Source organism: Varroa destructor, unplaced genomic scaffold (genome assembly GCF_002443255.2).
Source record: "Varroa destructor unplaced genomic scaffold, Vdes_3.0 BEIS01000003.1, whole genome shotgun sequence".
Taxonomy (NCBI): domain Eukaryota; kingdom Metazoa; phylum Arthropoda; class Arachnida; order Mesostigmata; family Varroidae; genus Varroa; species Varroa destructor.
The window spans coordinates 13,364,443-13,382,065 of record NW_019211456.1 but is presented as its reverse complement, the minus strand read 5'-3'; the positions used below and the strand labels follow the sequence as shown (position 1 = coordinate 13,382,065).

The following is a 17,623-nucleotide window of genomic DNA, read 5'->3' as shown; positions in this document are numbered from 1 at the left end:
TTGCTGCCGGTTTACTACAGGTTTCGGCTCCTTTTTCAACGAGGAGCAGACTACGTTGTCTCAGCCGCCACTGTTGCTGTTCCGTTCCTTAGATATCCTGATTGGCTGGTTGAATGACTAGCTAGATGCTGGTGGTCGCCGTTGGTCGCCGCTTGTAGCTTGCCCAAAGCCGACTGTGCTGCCAGTCGATGTGCGAGGAGTATGAATATCGTCCTCCTCGAAGCGGTAGCAACACTCGTGTGTTGTAGTAGAAGTAGGCAGCACAGACATTAGACACAACAGCGCCGTCGGGATACATAACAGAGTCAGTGGCAGAAGAAGAATTCTCGAGTTGGCCTATCTGTCTGCCTCAAGATTGTGGGCGCTGCTGCGGCTGGGGGATGGACGAGAAGGAATGAAGAAGTGGTAGAGGCACCAATGGCAGCGACAGCGGCAGAACGACTAATCATAGCAGAGGTAGAAATAGTAATAATGACAATAACAATAATAACAATGGTGCTATTGTGCTAATGTTGCTGGTGTTTTGAGTACTGTTAATTGAGTGTGTCGTAGAAAACCGTAAAGTACGTGGAGCAACCGTGTGGTTCCAGAGATTGAATCACGGCATCTGCAGCGTTAGCAGTTGCCAGCTCACAACGTAAGTTAGAAGATCGGCTTCGTGTTCGGTCGCGTAATTGTTTAGATTTCGTGTCGTTGTTGTAGCAGGTTTTATACGATTTTACACCTTTGGTAATACGACATCGCTAGAATCTATCGCACACACTACTTACTCGGCATATGGATTCAAATAGGTGACAATAACAATTTTTTGAAGTGTCCCACTAGGACGGTTCCGTTGCTGATTATTTCTGCTGTGATTATTGATGTACTTGGCCGGCAGTTGCGTGTGCTGACCATTTCCCTGTTCACAAGTAATGCTCCTTTAGCCCGTGTTCTCGTAGTTTTTGTTCGCTGTTATGTGCCTATGTGCGACTGTGTTTGTGTATATGCGATGCCGCCGACGTATTGTTGCGGAACATACGCCAGTACTTTTTTTTTTCTATAAAAAGTAGTAACAGCGGTGTTACTGTGAGGTACACTCGTTGTTGCTTTCATCGTTGCGTCCTGCTATTTTCTTTGTTTGTGCGTTTCTTTCTACGTTCACGTCTTTCTCCCTTTTCCCCCAGTGTTTCAGTGTTCAGTAGAATCCGCTAAGCGTCTGAGGCCGCGCGATTCGAGAAGTGTGCATTAGCGGGATGACCTGGTAAGCGTGCAAGTCCATTTCGTGGTGTGCACCAGGTGGACCCTGGCTAGCCGCCACTGCAGCTGCTTTCGTCTGTCGCTGCCAGAAATATTGGCAGCGCACAGACTTGCCGACAAGACATGCGTCCATCGAACAGAACGAGTTCCGAAACCAGCCTAGACGTGTGAACTGATTGTGACCCAGCAGCAATATCGGTTACTGCTACTCGAACCCCATAGACATAAACGGTAAAGTGGAAAAAAATCAGTAAGTTCAAATGGCTAACTTCGGCGCGAAAACCAAACAAACAGCATTGAATCAAGCGTTTCCGACTATTACACTTCACGGTTAGACGTTATAGCCAACGTTTCCGTTATCGGTTGATACGAGCCAGGCGGTACAAAACGAACAAGTGCCCGAGTCATCAAACATCATTGTGATTGACGGTTTGCAACAGAAACAGGAACTACATCAGTAGCGACATCGCATCGACAGGGACAATGAAGAACTGGCTCGGTTAGTCATCGCTGAGCCATCAAACCAACAAACAAACGTACCGCCCCGACAACAACTATCAAATCCATTATTATATGTGAGGTAAGCTGGGTCTCGCTATACCTCTCGCCAGGTATACATGACGCGTACATGTAATTTTGTGTGTGTATGTGTACGTATTTATATGTCGATGTGTCGTTGAATGCATACAAAATTGTTCAGTGCTGTTATGAGTGAGTTTATTTGTGTGACCGCGTATCTTTTTCGCGTGCGTGAGTTGTCGGTTACTGGCTTGTGCTTGTTGACCGATTAGCTGGCTGCCGGCCGAGTTCCGTATGCTTTGCGTCATCGCACGAGATCGTGCTTGATGACTGACTACGGGCTAGCGGGCTGGGTGACTGGGTCGCAAACGAAATACTGATACTCACTGGCGGTCATAGTAATGATAGTGGTACACAGACGAACGGGCTTTCGTTCGTGTATGGCGAGGTCGTAATTTAGCAGGAAAGCTACAAATAGTACTACTGCCGTAATGACACTACTACGACGAAAAGCAAAGACTACAAAGACGATGTCACCGTTACCTTACTTCTTGCCTATCCCTTTCCACGCCCACTTGCTTGCCTATCGCCCACGACCGATGCTTCATCACCGGTTGTTTTACTATACGAAGCGCGAATCTAAGCTTACTGGCGATCTTCGTCAGCACGATTGAGTTTCCATTTTTATTATGACTACTATTATTGATATTACTGTAAATTAAGGAAAAGAAGGGTGTGGAAAGAGTTGTACCGCTGCTGTTGTTACCACTGGTGGAATTACGGCAGCATCGTGGGCACGCGGTGGCAGTTGCTCACAGTTGTCGATGACACAGGCGAAACGGTTTCTGTTTATGTAGCCAATAGCTAGTCTGTGTATATCACACACCACAATGAAATAGAACGCGACTATTTTTCAAATGAAAGTCTAGGCGATAGTCTAGCCGTTCACCGTCGTCGTTAGCGGCTGTTATTGTTGCAGCTTTTTGTGGCCCATTCTTGTGTGGCTTGAGCATTCTTTCAATTGCCTTGCCGCAACAGCGACATATAGGCTGGGTCTGCACCACCTTCGACGTCACAGCTCCAGTTGTCATTCACTCTTTCTTGGGTCGGCGGGTAGACACATGTTCGCTAACTCGGTTTCGTCATCTCGTTAATTCGTGTTTTGTCTTACTTCGTTTACATTTGTGGAGACGATATAGCGCGCTGTGAGCCAGTAGACCCGAAAGGCTGGCTTGTGCGGTCGCTGCTATCTACGATTTGGTTGTGCAGTACAGTAAAATCAGTGTCTTTCGTTTTAATGGGGTTTATGCCTATCGATCGAAACGTAACTACTGTTTGATGCTACCCTTATTCTAGTCAGGTATCGCTTCCAACTCGTTGTCGACGTCCCGAAATACCGGCCAAAATGGAAGGCACATAGTGATTCCACCAGAGGCAACAAAGTATCGAATTTACTAAACACTTCTATTTAACCATTTTCCTCTTTTCCGTCAAAAAAAAAAAGTAAACTATCGGCTTGGTTCGATCGTGCAGTTTGCTTGTCGTAGAATCAGGGAAAAACGTAACATTGTGATCTTTACCGGCAGTGGACCAACCAGCAAAGACACTTTCAGCAGCAACATGTCAGCAACGACAGCTACTGTAACGTCCAATAGAACGACAGCGTTGACGTTTGGAAGAGCGCGAAATATGAAGCGGAAGTTTCTACAATGTTATCCAATGTGCGACATCATTTCAGGTGGACAAATCATCGTCCCGGTAAATGCTACCAACAGTACGGACGGGAACTGCTTAGAAAGCGCCTATTACGGCGACTGCAGCGACGATAGTGTGATAATTGGCTTGTTTATACGCTCGTCCATTCGCGAAATGGATTCGATGTCTATTCTCCACGCTGGCTGGCTGCAGAAGATGCCGCACGCGAATCACACGTTTTCGAAGTGCCGCAAGCGCTGGTTTGTGCTACGCTCGACAAAGGATGATCGCTACCTACTCGAGTACTTCAACGAGCCGACGTCGACCAAGGCGAAAGGTTTGTTTATTGGCGTACGATTAATTTCATCTCCCTCTTTACCGCACATCATAGAATAGGCACAAGTATTTCTAAGCTTCCATCTAGGCGTCGACAATCGTTTCCGCCTAATTGGTTGGCTGTACGTTTGCAATGATACTATTATATATATAATAATAATAGATAATATTAATACAGCCAGTGTTGCCGGTGTTTGGCGATCGGATACCGACTGACTTTTGCATTCATGGCAGTTCGTTTGCATAGAGGCAAATAGGCGACGGCTATGTCCACCTAGTTTTGTGTTCGTATCAAATCAGCACGCGCTCGTTGGTCCTACGGCTCTCAGCGGGAATCGCTTAGCGAGCTAGACACGCGCTGGGATGTGTATGATCGTGTAGGAAAAGTATGCGTGCAGCGAGAAAATATGTTGCGGTCTGAGCTATTCGGTGGATGCCTATTAGCCAGTACGGTTTTGCAGGCCGCTGGTCGAGTCTGCGGCTGCAGAGAATGAGCCAGAACTAGGCGAGATTGCCTTCTTGTTTTTTGATCTGTGTTACTTGGTCGCTGCTTGACAACTAGCCAGCGGTAATAGGCTCCATCGTAGAAGCGTGTATTGAACGTAAAAAGCAGGAAAATAGGCCGGGGCAAGATCAACACGGTACTAGGTAAACTCGAAGGGAAGATGAATATGAATGCTCTAATTATGACTCTGATTAGTGCTCTCAGCCAGAGTAGGATTTTTGCGTTGAAGTGGGATTTGTTTACAGCTTCTTGGAAATTTATGGCAGTAATAGTAGTGCCAGTAATGTTTAGCTGTTAACCTTTTTTCTTCAAGAAAGGAATCGAAAACAAGAGAAATATACGAAGACAGAAATAAGAATGACGGTTTAATAACAATAAGTCTTACCGATAGATGCGTTGGACACGAAACGGTGCATGTGAGCATTGCAATATTATGACCAGATTCGTCGAGAATGGATTTACCGTCATGTAGCTAACGTAAGCAAATTGTGCACGTGATTTATGCAGGCGGGAATATGCATTTGACCTTTTTCTCCGAACTATTTCCAAACTCGGCTCATCATACTAGACGTGCGTGGCCTCTCTGTAAAGAGCCATTGGCGATATTAGTCATTTCATAGACACGTTCTTGGCGTTTGTCATATATTCTTACCCTCACCATAGTTATACAGTAGTAAATACACTAAATAAAAGCTTAAGTCTTTCGTTATCTCGAGCTTATGACAAGTTGCCGTTATGCTACTCGCATACTGGATCGAGGCAAGCAAAGGTCGAAGTTGCTATCTGAAACAGAGGTAAATAAATCAATCAATGTAACATCTTTAGGCTCTGCTCAGCATGAGCCGTGGGTGTCTATTTCCCTCCCTGCCGAGTTTAAACGTAAACTTCCTTTAAAAGGCCATAAGAAAACGGACGAATGGTATATGCAAAGTACATGTATTTTTTTTTTGTCATAAAAGCTCGCTTTTCATACCCAAGCTAGCTTGTATGGACTGTGGATGGAGAGTGAACATTGTCGTCGTATAAACATTGACATATATGATACTAGGTCAGACACATGGTGTGTTGCAGCATTGAACCGAATTCGCAAGCAAAGTTGACGCCGGCATGAACGCCAACGACGGACTAATACGTGTACTCACGTGTTACCATTTGACCTGGTGCTGCAACCATCGCGTTTCTGTTTGTACCACGCTTTCATGTCACTGCTGTGTCGGCTAGCGGAAATTGTTTCAACTGGGTACTAGGTCGTTATGAAGCCATACAAAGGCGGTGGCGGCCCTACGTTGTGACAATGTCACCGATAAGCACACCATGATCTACACAATAGCGATATTCGACGAGCGTCTGCCATCTGATTACCTAACAGAATGATTATTGCATGCTGTCACTGAAAGAGCCCTCCTAAACTCGGCCTTGAGAACAATCTGTAACACTGCTAGAGCTATTTTTGTACTTTTGTCGTTCTTCAACGACTACTCTTACTCGACTCCATCCATTGTTTCGATTGCTAGAGAGATATTATTACTATTTGATTAGGTGTTTTCTTCCTTTCTGTCAAGCATTTACCAGAAAACAAGAAATGATCAGTAATTGTTCGGTTGCGCGTTCCATTTGCCGTCTGCCCATCCGCTTCTTGTCGTCGTTGACGTAAGCATTGTATTGGTGTTGTTGTTGCTATCGTGCGCCGTTTTTAACGACTGTTAGCATTGTTACAGTTTAACGGCGGTGGTTTCGATGGCGCCTCCCGATTCCGCTTTCTTTTGATCTCGATCGGCTGTGCTTCTCGCTTTCGGTTATTTTCGCTCAGTCTTTTCGATGTGACCGGCACAGAGGCCCCTCCCTTTGCATGAGCATACGCGTACCGGTATCACCGACGGTTCACTTTTATGGTTTATTTCATTTAGTGTCATTAAATCCTTCAATCACTGTTCCTGCGGTTTTTCGTCTGAGTTCCGCCGCCTGCTCCCTTCACACTCCGAATTGTCAACGGCTTTTCCAGCTGTTTGCGTCTATTAGTTCGATCGAACGATTTTTTTAGCGGCAATAATCTTAATACGAATAAAAACTATAAGTAACATAAAAACTAACTCCATTTACAGAGGTTGTATAGTACGCGAATTGAGCGACGAATAGAATGTGTAAGATTAGCGTTAATAGCGATAAAAGCCATCCATGATACATTGGCTCATAGAACAGTAGCTATTTGTAATAATAAATCGCTATTTATCGATCAAGCTGATACTTAAGCAAATCATTTTTAAAAAACAATTACTGAGAAAATAGTGGCAGCTCATGAGGAGAACTCAACGATAAAATTACCGCTTATTTTCTTAGCACTAAACGGCTAGTCCATTTACTGTTATCACGATATTTTTGAGTTGATACTACCTGAACGACAAATCTGAGTGTGACTCGTCGGAAAATTGACGGAACTCGTCGGAAAGCTGCGAAAAATGACGAGAATTCGAATCACCGAAGCATGGACAAGGCCGGCAGTGCTAGGCCTGAGCTGTGATTTGTTCAAGAGCTACAAGCTCGATTCTGGTCGCTGTATCTAAGAAAGTTATGAGAAATACGTCAGTCTGGAACAACAACTACTACTAAAACGATAGCAGTAGTAATAAGTAAATATCTCTTATTCGTCATAGGTACATCGTCACAGTTTTTATATCAAGTAGCTATTTTATGACAGCATCTGTGATCGATTGTCACCACTTTATTCAGCCATTCTTTTGTCCCTGCGTTGATTTTTAGGAAGCATTGACCTTTCCCAATGTCGAGGAATTAGTCCTGAAGGAGAGAACGGACGCCGACATTTTTCATTCGTGCTGAAAACCAGCGAACGGCAGTACAACCTGAGCACGGAATCGTTCGATGACTATAAGATATGGATCTCGCGTCTCGCTGAAGCTGGAGGTAAGCGTTTTCATGTTTTCTGCAGACAGACAGACAGACAGAAACGTTTGGCAAACAGAAAAAAAAAAAGGTACAATTCGTTTACCTATTTTTTTCCTCTCTTCTGCTTAGAAGTAGTCAGGCTGAGCTCGCTTGTTAGCAACAGCTTAAAAACGCTCAACTTTCCAACAACGTGATTGAAATTTCAGCGAGTGCACCCGGTTTTATTTATCCTAACTAGCTTCTACAATAATCATGAACGTCGGTTTTCAGTAGTCAGCCTGGATGTCTTTTTCAAAAGTATGGGGAGGTCAACATACGAGTTAGCGTGTTCAGTTTTACTCTAAGTTACTGCAACGAATTTTCCGGTGAGAAAGGATTTTGATTTTCTCTAAATGCATTTGATGGCTGCAGCTCGAAACTCAAATGGAACAAAGCTGGAAGCGCACTAGCGAATTAATTATAGCTTTGCAGTAATGTCACCGGTGACTCAGCTCATAAGAGCTACAGCCTTCAGGAGAACTAAACATTATGTACCCAATCGAGCATGATTGTGAATCACTGATGTGATATGGGACAGCGCTCGACGTTATCATTGATTAACTGTTTCCCAGCTGCTACTGAGCGACTAGCGTACTCTGCATGTTACGCCGTTGCAGGCGGATCCGCTGGCCAACGGAACCCTCAGAAATGGCGCGGTGGTAATGCCGCCGTCTGTTATTGTGGCAGGCCAAGCTCTAATCAGCGAAAGCCAAACAAATATTTGTGTGCGGAACACTCACTAAAGCGACATGGGGCAAACAAAATTGTATCAGGAAGAGAACCGCCTTAGTAGCGACAAAAAATTAATCTGTTTTCATATGGTAGTAACTCCACAATAACCTTTGTCTTTGGGGTCTCAGAGTATTCTCCTAATGGAATTATGGGCTATCGCGAATTACGGTTAGTCAGTCACCGAACGACAACAATCACACGGTGATTTGCCTTTCCTCAAAAAAATCGTTCCCAACACTGCAGGCAAATCGCTCGTTCTATGAACTTAAGCCAGCACCACTTTTGGCAGATGTTATTGATTTTTCAGATGCAAACATTGGCACCGGCACAGCAACGCCATTCTCCTTTTTAGTGCTAAATATGTCAGCGGCCCGACCAATGACCCACTCGTCGAAAACGAGTTGCCATCTTGTATGGTGCAGTGGATAGTCCTGGTGCTATAGCTTGTAGAATTTTCTTGATATACATAAAATCTGTAAAATACAATTTCATCAATAAGCCTGAGTCCCTTTTGTTTTCAAGCGGATATTACGCATTAAGAAGCGCAACGTACAGAAACAAAGGACTGACAAGTGTAACATGTTAGGCAAGCCTTTGAAAGTGAATTGGGGCATAGCACAGCGTCAGCTTAAGATACTCTGTGTTGCCCTTACAAAAATAATTTTCTTTAAATTTTTATAGCTATTGCATTTTTGTGGCGCTATTAGTTTTTGTGAAACTGTGTTTTCTCCTATATATACATACGGCATATGAGGTTGTTTCTATATTTTCCATGTGTGTATATATAAGCTCTCAGTAGCATTCGGTATATCGCGTGGAGACATGGTCGTAGGATGAGTCATAGAGACCAACTGCTTGCTCCTAGACTAGCGTTTGTGTAAGCTGAACCGTGCAGTGTCGTGTGATCTTCAGTCAGCTAAAATGTTTGTTGCATAGTTTGCAGCACGTATGTAAGGACACATCGTTCATGAAATTGTTCATAGAATCCCGTACTTTAAGATGTCTGTTGGAAGAGCCACTACCTATATTTACTTGCAGTAAAAGAACTAAATCGTAGCAGCTATGGAGTTAGACTCTGTAAATTATAGAGTAATTTTAGCCATGGTTTCACAGAGCAAAATATGCGATGAGATCAAATTTATCCAGTTGAATCATCTAGACCTACAGATACGAGAAAATTGTTGTGAGCCTATAGACGTTGACGCTATCGGTCGCTAGGACTCTCTAAGCACGCCGTGAGTTATTACAGCTTCGAGATGACAGGCGTGCTGTTGTCCTACTTGAGATCATCCGGAAGAAAAATAGAGGCGATGATTAAATAAAGAAGTTAAACATTATTCACTAGCGCTGATTAAAACGCCGCTGGTCATTTCCAATAGGGCGCTATGTATACACGTGGCGGGATGGATTGCTCATATCAGCTGTCCATTTTACCCCGACGAAAGGAGCATTTCTATTAAGTAGAAATAAGTTGTTTAGGAATTGTCGGCCTGTGATTCTACAGACGAATGCAATGATGCCTGGAATAAAATTTATGCTGATCATGAATGGCCGCTTCTTGATAGTTGTTTGCGGTTTTCACGACAGCGCCGTGGATAGGACAATGAGCCCATAGTAGTGGCCCGATGGTAATGAACTGGTAGTGAATGAACCGAGATGGGTCAGCCATAGCATATTAAGTAACGAATCAATAATAGACATGGTTCGAAATCAGAAACTGCTGCTATAGATGCATCATACAGTCATTATATGTATGGCCGAGGATTACGTAGAATCTCTATATACTATGAATGGCCTACATCGTTAAAAAAAGCTATAACGTAAGAATTAGTAACCTTCGAAGACATTTAGAGAGGCACAATAAATGCATGTGGTGCAGTTCAGTGAAGTACAAAGACTGTCCTGAAAAGCTTCGATCTAATTAAGAGACGATTTGAGGCTGTTACATTAGAATAATGCTACTCGAATACTACCCTTCACGATGCGAACTAACTTGTGAGGTTGATAAAATCAATTGTATCGTTTCGGAAAAGTCAATTTCACACATCTAGTTCTTATACTTAACAGTCGTTTTCACTTTAGACCTCCTGATGAAACAAAAATAGTAATGCTCGAATTCTGTTTCTTGTACCTCATGGCCCACCAAATTGAGCTTAACACTTACATGATCGATTTAGCTAGCGTTATACACGTATTTTGCATTGCTCGTCGCTAAAAGACTCTGTTCGTGTACTCATAGCAAAAGCGGAATCCTTTGGATATACGTTTGTTCAACATATATATATATATATATATATATATATATATGTGTACTTGTTCATGTTTGTTGCTTGCAGGTATTCCAAATCCTCTACCACACGTTGCTAAGCGAACTGCCCCAGCTCCCCTGAAAATTGTCCCATCTCAGGAGAGTGGGGGTTCGCTCAGTTCCGGACCTCGGACCGCTGATAGTTCAGGCGGTAAAGATAAGGAGACCTCCCCCTATATTCCCCTTTTAGAGTGTAGGACCGGCGCAAAATGGACAAGCGCAGACCGTACGTCACCCGATCCGATTATGGACGATATGCGAAGAATCGAGATGAGCAACAATTTGGCGGCTAGGCCGCCGCCCCCGGGGGGTGCGAGTGGCGGCCAAGGACAATTTAACTACGATGTTCCTCGATCCGACCTGGGAACGTATTCCGTTCCGAAACCGATCGCCTCCACTGTAGTAACCGTAGGTGACACGTCCGCCTACTCGGTTCCGCGGCCTTTACCCAGCGACACGCAACAGGGCGCCTCTGCGACATACGCAATCCCAAAGTCCACGCCGGTTCCTTTGGACATATTGACTAAAAGTCCACCACCAGCAAATGTAAATCCACCAGAAATTCGGACAGATCACTATCTCGTACCTACAAATAATGCCGCGGTGAGCAGTAGATTGGACGCGTCTGTACTCGGCACAGACGCGCTCTCATATGACGTGGTAAGCACACCATAATATATATATAGTATAATACCTAAAAAATAAAAGTATTGTGGTTACCTTCTTGTGAGAGTAATATTGTTTGTGTTCCAGTGTTAACAAAACAAAGCTTAAGAGAGAGTCAAGGCCCTTTAGTACCCTGTTGACTCTCCAAACTGGCACCGTTTTCCCTCCCACAGTTGACGTGGACCAATAGTGATGATAAGTAGCAATAGCGGTAGGAATAATACTTAGTAATTGTTCAGATTTGAATTTAACTAAGTCACTGGCCAACAGGTGCCGCCACCTGTAACCTTGGTGGATGCCCCACCACGACCACCGAAGCCTCCAGGCATGCGAGGGCCATTTGACGGACATAGTGTTTGTGACGAGGGTGCCTACGATGTGCCAATATCGCAAGGAGGCACAGCAGGACCACTTGACGGAGGGACCGGTCGAATTTACGGGAATGCATGGGATATGGCTGCATCAGCTGGACCAACTTCGACCACTGGTGGATTTTTGCCTGACTCAACAGAACTTATAAATTCTGTTCCTCCAGCCGTCAATCGAAGACTGAAGCCAAAACCTTCTCATGAACCTGTTACGCCGCCTTCAGCCACAGTAGGCAACAGTTTTGATCAGCTATTATAAATTAGGAGATACCATAATTAGGAGGCTTGATTTGTAGTATTTCAATGGGCTAAATTCATACAAAGAAGATCACGTATTTCAAAATTAAACCTCTTACGATATGTTTTCCAAAAGAAACTATATATATATATATATATATATATATATATTGCACGCTATAAAGGCCAATATTTCTCGTTGGTCTGTTGAGCATGTGTGTGATACGTAAATTCTTATTGACTTTTAGTTTTTATATATTAACCTGACAAGTATTAACGCAGGATTAACGAACTATTTTGTAAAATTTATAAAGGTACACTGTGAGTATTATTCTTAATTTCGAAACAGATACAGATATGTTACTCATATTTATGACCCAAGAATCAATGACATAGGCAATATTGAACGAGACAACCTAAAGTGTGCCGGATCCTATGAACTTCAGCGAACAACCGCCTCTGTTTGCTGTATTTTGTAAAATGTAGTAAATTAGGAAAAAAATTATTTCTAGTGATCGATTGACATTTAAGGGAGGCTGTTGTCTTTTACACGTTCGTTACCAGATCGCAAGTACTGTACCCCGTCGGATAAATTCAACTAATACGGGCAGTAGCGGATCGCCAGCTCCCCCACCTGTTCCCACTCGAAACAATAACGGCACCATAAATGGTGGGCATGGTGGGGGTACAAACAGTTCGTCCATAATCTCTGGAACCCCTGTGGGGCCTCAGCACTTCTTTCCGCACGATTTCCGAAAACCATGTAGTGGTGCACCTGGAGGGGGAGGAGCAAGTAGTTCTACCGCGGTCGACGCTCTACTTCTCGCCGATGGTCTGTCATTGGCGTCTCATTACGGCTATTACTAGAAATATTTATCGACTACACAATTTTTAAGGATCCAATGTGTTGACACCAAAATATCCCTAGTGTTATAACCCATACTCAATAATAATAATAATCTATATATAATATCTGGCATTCGATAAACATCAGTTAACCTTTAGTGTCTTTATTTCGGTCATCTTTGTTATAACCTGGCCACCCGATCGTGCACTGCAGGCGATGGGCATGAACTTCAGTACCTTGATTTGGGCAATGCCGAGCCATCGACGCCATCACCGAGAACGCCAGGCCCCCATGGAAGCCATCACCACGGCGGTCATCACCTCTCGTCAGCCAGCAGTCAACAGCAGCAGCAACAACAGCAGTCACAAACGTGTCCGTCATCATCAACGGCGGTGCAGATGCAGCAGAGCACTGCGATCGAATACAAAGAATTGGACTTTGTCAAAACCAAGGCTCTTAACGAGACTCGACAAAACGTGAATAAATCGTACCGGGCACAGCTTGAAGAGGCCCACTGAAACTATGCTTGAGAGGTACACCTGAACACGCATACATAGATTCATGTAGGACACGATACAATATTTTTACACATCTTATTACTTCTGTTAATGACACTGAACAAACGAATGAAGGACATGTCCACTTGCATTTTATCCTAACGAAGGTTAACAAAGGCTGCAACAGTCTTTTTCGTACCGGACAAGAAGCGCTTCCCAAGTATTAACGGAATGCGTCGGGGTTAGGATATCCGTATTAGCCGTCTCGGTAGCAGTGAAGCTTTCGGGTAAAACTTTCGTATCGCCTCAGCCAATCATTTTTTCGTATTATTATTATTATAATGGTGGATTTTGAAAACAAGACGCAATATATGTTATAATTTATTTGATTTTGGCTGATATTTGATAACAGAGACGATGGTAGCAGCGTCGGTGGCAGCAGTAAACGTAACGACGAAAGTGGCAATCGAAACCTTAGTCTTTGAAGAGCTCAAGAAATAGCTGTGTTGCTAATCCGGTAACTGCGTTAACATGAACTCATTGATATATATATATATATACATAATGGTATTAATATGCGTGGCTCTATTAGTGACCGGTTAACTATTATTTAATTTATCGAGACGGATGGTCTTCGATAGCTCGTAGACGCTGCTATTAGCCTTCCACCCTCTTTTATGCCCCCTACCTCGTATTGCTTATTAGTGCTCCACTGTAGAAAAGAAGTATTTGGGGTTGCAGGCGTTACTAAAGCTCGTGGATGCCGCCGCGGCTCCTAGCGTCAATGCTATGATATTTCCCACATCGAAGCATTTGATTTGCCTATATATCTGTGCAAAAGCAACAAATGATAAAGCATAAAGCGTTTTCTTGTTACCGATTTCACCGTAAGAACCGCAAGAATACGCGATACGTGCGGTATAAATGTCGGGTCGCATGAATACGGAAGTGACGGTGTGCGCATAGCCACTTATCCTTCATTGTGACGGGCACGCACGGACTTCACACAAGATGATATTGAAAATACAATAGTATCGACGAGTCAGTCGAGCTCAAGTTGTAGTCGACCATAAGGACCAGTCTACTATATATTTATTAAATTGACTCAAATTCGGTGTCGCATACCGCCAGGTCATCATGCACACGTAGATTATACGAACTATTATAGAAGGTAAAAGGGGTGTTGATCCACAGAACTATATCGTATAAATTAGACTTGATTTCGGTTATTGTTGTATAGAGTGTTGTTATTGGTAGCCGCAGGTGGCTGACATAAGGTGTGCAAAAACTATTCCCCATCAACTTGTTAGAGCGATGTTGCCCAATTCAAACGAATGATCTTGTTTCTATTCAACATATTTGCACTAAGGATACCAGCAACGCCGAGGCTGCGACGTATCTCGTAGCAGCCGTCGCCATATAATGTATAGACTAAACAAAAGGCATATACATACATCAATATGTTTTGAGTTATAAGAACAATGTATTTTTGATGAATGAGAATGATAGGATCGTGAAATATCAAACGTGATACAAGATGTCGAGCCGAATCATTAATGACACACACTGGAACTATTCGAGAATTAGCTTGAACACGACATGGAGAGGCATTGCCATTAAAATAGAAGAAGGGGCATATAGTTCTTACTCAGACGGGAAGGGACCTCTATTGCTCACCAAGATGATTGTGCGAGTGCGGTCGTGTAAAGGCGGAGTTGTTTACGTTAGACAGTAGTAATACAGGTGATAATATTGTTACTGTTGTTAATGTTGATGTACGTATTTTAGCTTTTTTGTGTGCTTCGTACTTAGAACATGACGGGGCGAGCAAAAGCGCTTGCAAGATTATTCGCTTTTAAATAAAGTTGACCTAGCATCCGTAAAGGCGGAGCAGCCTGACACCGTGACTATGGCACGATTTGTCAAACCGCTTGCCTTCAAGCACGGTTTATATATTACTAATAACAATACGAAGAGGAAGCATTATTGTTGAATCATTATTCTGTTGAAAGCATATTTAATTTGTGCCTTCGATCCGTGTCGATGGACAATGGCGGATATATTGTGAAGGCTACTGAGGTAGAAGTGGTGATTTCAAATGCCTGTATTCAATTTGTAGCAGAGTCGGTCATTTGGCTGAAAGTTTGCCCTCTCAAGTTCAATAATTTTAAATATATAGCAGTTGCTGCAGTATTAATGCATGACACAGTACATTAGTATGTGCCGTGCTCAGGGTTAGGGTTGCCGGATCAACAGGGAATCCGAGTAGGCGACTGTACCTATGTAACAGATTTGTATTGTAAAACAAGGTGACTGACTGTGACGACGGTCTGCATTGTCAAATATTGTGTGATAACATTCAAGCGTCCATCGTTGAGTGGAGGCGTTCACCCTTCAAAACAGTTGAGATAGCAATAAAAAAATGAACATTTGTGATTAGGGCCAAATCGAATTCAAAGAAAAACGGTAACCTCTCTGAAATTACACAACGTAGATACTTGATCGAACCTGTGGAGTAGACCATACAAGAGTAGTAATATAAGTAAGAGAAGGTAGGCGGAGACAAATCCAACAAACAGTGTGTGGAATGCCGTAGGCGCACATAAAGTATATACATACAGAGGGAGACAGAGAAACAATAGGGTTCAGGTGATTACCGCTAGAGACAGTTAAAGGAGGGATAAGCCGGGCGGTCAGGGGTTACTGGGTTAGGAAGAACCCCTAAGGCCGACGGTTTCATTGGTCGATACGATAATGTAGTTTTTGTCGTGTATATTACGAGTGAATGTCTGTGCATGTGCGAAATGTATAAGATATCGTAGATTAAAACACTAAAATGGTCCATATTTACGGTTCTCTTAAGTTGATGTTTGCATGGGTCAGTTATATGTGGCCTAATTTTTATATTGGTGAAGTGCCGGAGCCCGATGTAGGGTCATTTGCGCTGAGTGGGACTGACAATTGAGGGAAAGTTAGAAAAACTGAAAATTACGATTCGTTGTTAGATATGTAGATGAACGTGGTACACCCATTGGCTACCGACGAATGATCCGTACAATCATGGGAACATCAAATATGAGGATTACGTAATAAGGGATCGATAACGAAATAATAGGCGTCTGCATAATTAGTGCGTTTTGTTGAGCTAAATAAGTAAACCAGCCGGTCCTTCCATACATCGTCAACATAATTGTGCATATGTAAATCAAAATGACGGCTGAATTACAGGACTATGACTATCATTACAATAATAAAACCCCATAAAACATATATATATATATATATATATATATATATATATGTTTAGCAAAGGTGCATTACTACACGCGTCTTCTTTTGCCCCCAGGTAGAATCTGCAATGATGTACCATCAATTGGAGGGTGATCAAGTACGGACTGTTTAGTGTTTAAATATTCGTGGACGTGACACATGATTAAAGTGTATATAGGCAGGTCGGACACGATTTTTACATGCATATGGCAAGATATTGCCTATAAAATGGTACACGGAACAATAGCCACGTCGAAAGTAGCTTGTTTTTGCCACGCGCTTATCCGCGCGTAAGCAGAGCTTCAAAACAAGTATTTTTTAAAACAACGGAACTTTAACAGACGGAAGACGATAATTCCTCGTTCTTGTATTCCATCTCATCTCGCTTTTTCTTTCAACAACGTTTATTATCTTTGCAGCTTAGATAAATGTTATAAATAGCAATATTCGTAGAAAAATATCTGACGTGACAAGTCTTTTGAAAGCGGAGTTCTGGTTAAAACAAGAAAAACATATACAGCGTGTTTTTGAAGTAACGAAGGCGTATAGATTGAATTCGCTAATCTTGTGAACGAGAGAGTTGATCGCCGTGCATTGCTCAGTGGAAATGCAGTGTTAGGGCACTAAAGTATGATGCTGTGGGGCGCCTTCATCCACCTGTGTAGCTAACTTCTTTGTGTCCACAGAGGTCTTATAAAGAACAGGAATCTTGTTTTCGTTCTAACTAGCCCGCTATTGCTGTACAGTTTCTAGGTTGCTTATTTATAAAATCAAGTACATCTGCAAAGCCTTTCTCCTGTGCATTTTAGAACCGTTCTGTAGCAGAATTTGGGTTTAACCCGATAACCATGTAAAAATAGCTATGGAAAATTTAACAAAGATGTAGGAACGAAATGCACGAATCCGGCTGTAATAAAGTTCACTTCGCTGACACAGTGACATCCTAAGACAAACTACCGTTCAGCTTGGCCTACTACAAATTAGCCTACCTCAAACAATAACGAAAGAAAAATCATACTTTTTAAAACTTAGGAATCGGCTAAAGATCGTTTCGTTAAAACTGATTAATCGAAATTTTGAAACACTTATGTGGTAATCATAATATACCTGTACTCAATGTGCCGTTTCTTTTTATTTATTTTTTCAAATTCTAAGTTACAGCCGAACTACCGACCCTAACAATACTCCCTTTATAAATAGAAAATGAAACGTTGTCACGGCCATGTACTAGAATACGAGAAACGTTTTCTACAGAAACGGTTCTCCCGTGACTCCATTTTCAGGCTTGGTTCTACCGTCGCACAATGTACTTTTTCAGCCTTCTGAGGTTTCTCTATGCTGTTTAACAAAAGAAAACTGGAGCACATAAAGCTTTCATTTAAGAATAGCCAGTGTAAGTTCGTATGTGCCGGCGTGAGTCTAACGTGAATGGTGTTCGTTGCAGCTATATCTCGGGCGACTATC

At 42.8% G+C, this 17,623-nt stretch overlaps 1 protein-coding gene across 4 annotated transcripts; it reads left to right on the top strand.

Moving 5' to 3' along the window:
• Window positions 1–188: 188 nt before the first annotated feature.
• Window positions 189–16,063, top strand: LOC111246516 (uncharacterized). 4 transcript variants are annotated; one of them, XM_022796245.2, is made up of 8 exons: window positions 189–637; window positions 1,167–1,819; window positions 3,497–3,790; window positions 7,052–7,213; window positions 10,303–10,934; window positions 11,211–11,537; window positions 12,110–12,377; window positions 12,606–16,063. In XM_022796245.2, exons 3-8 carry the CDS (start codon window positions 3,628–3,630, stop codon window positions 12,908–12,910), a joined length of 1,857 nt encoding a protein of 618 aa, XP_022651980.1. In that variant the 5' UTR covers window positions 189–637; window positions 1,167–1,819; window positions 3,497–3,627; the 3' UTR covers window positions 12,911–16,063. The 4 variants fall into 4 exon arrangements, with proteins under 4 accessions (XP_022651980.1, XP_022651982.1, XP_022651981.1 ...); XM_022796247.2 differs by lacking the exon at window positions 1,167–1,819 and having other exon boundaries at window positions 189–456; XM_022796246.2 differs by lacking the exon at window positions 1,167–1,819.
• Window positions 16,064–17,623: the final 1,560 nt, after the last annotated feature.

What these genes read in the sequence shown, in the direction of transcription:
- LOC111246516 (XM_022796247.2), top strand. Translation starts at nt 3,628, where the DNA reads ATGGATTCGATGTCTATTCTCCACGCTGGCTGGCTGCAGAAGATGCCG. An exon ending in GACGTCGACCAAGGCGAAAG is followed by an intron (nt 3,791 to 7,051) that starts GTTTGTTTATTG and finishes GTTGATTTTTAG; the next exon opens with GAAGCATTGACCTTTCCCAA. An exon ending in CGCTCTACTTCTCGCCGATG is followed by an intron (nt 12,378 to 12,605) that starts GTCTGTCATTGG and finishes CGTGCACTGCAG; the next exon opens with GCGATGGGCATGAACTTCAG.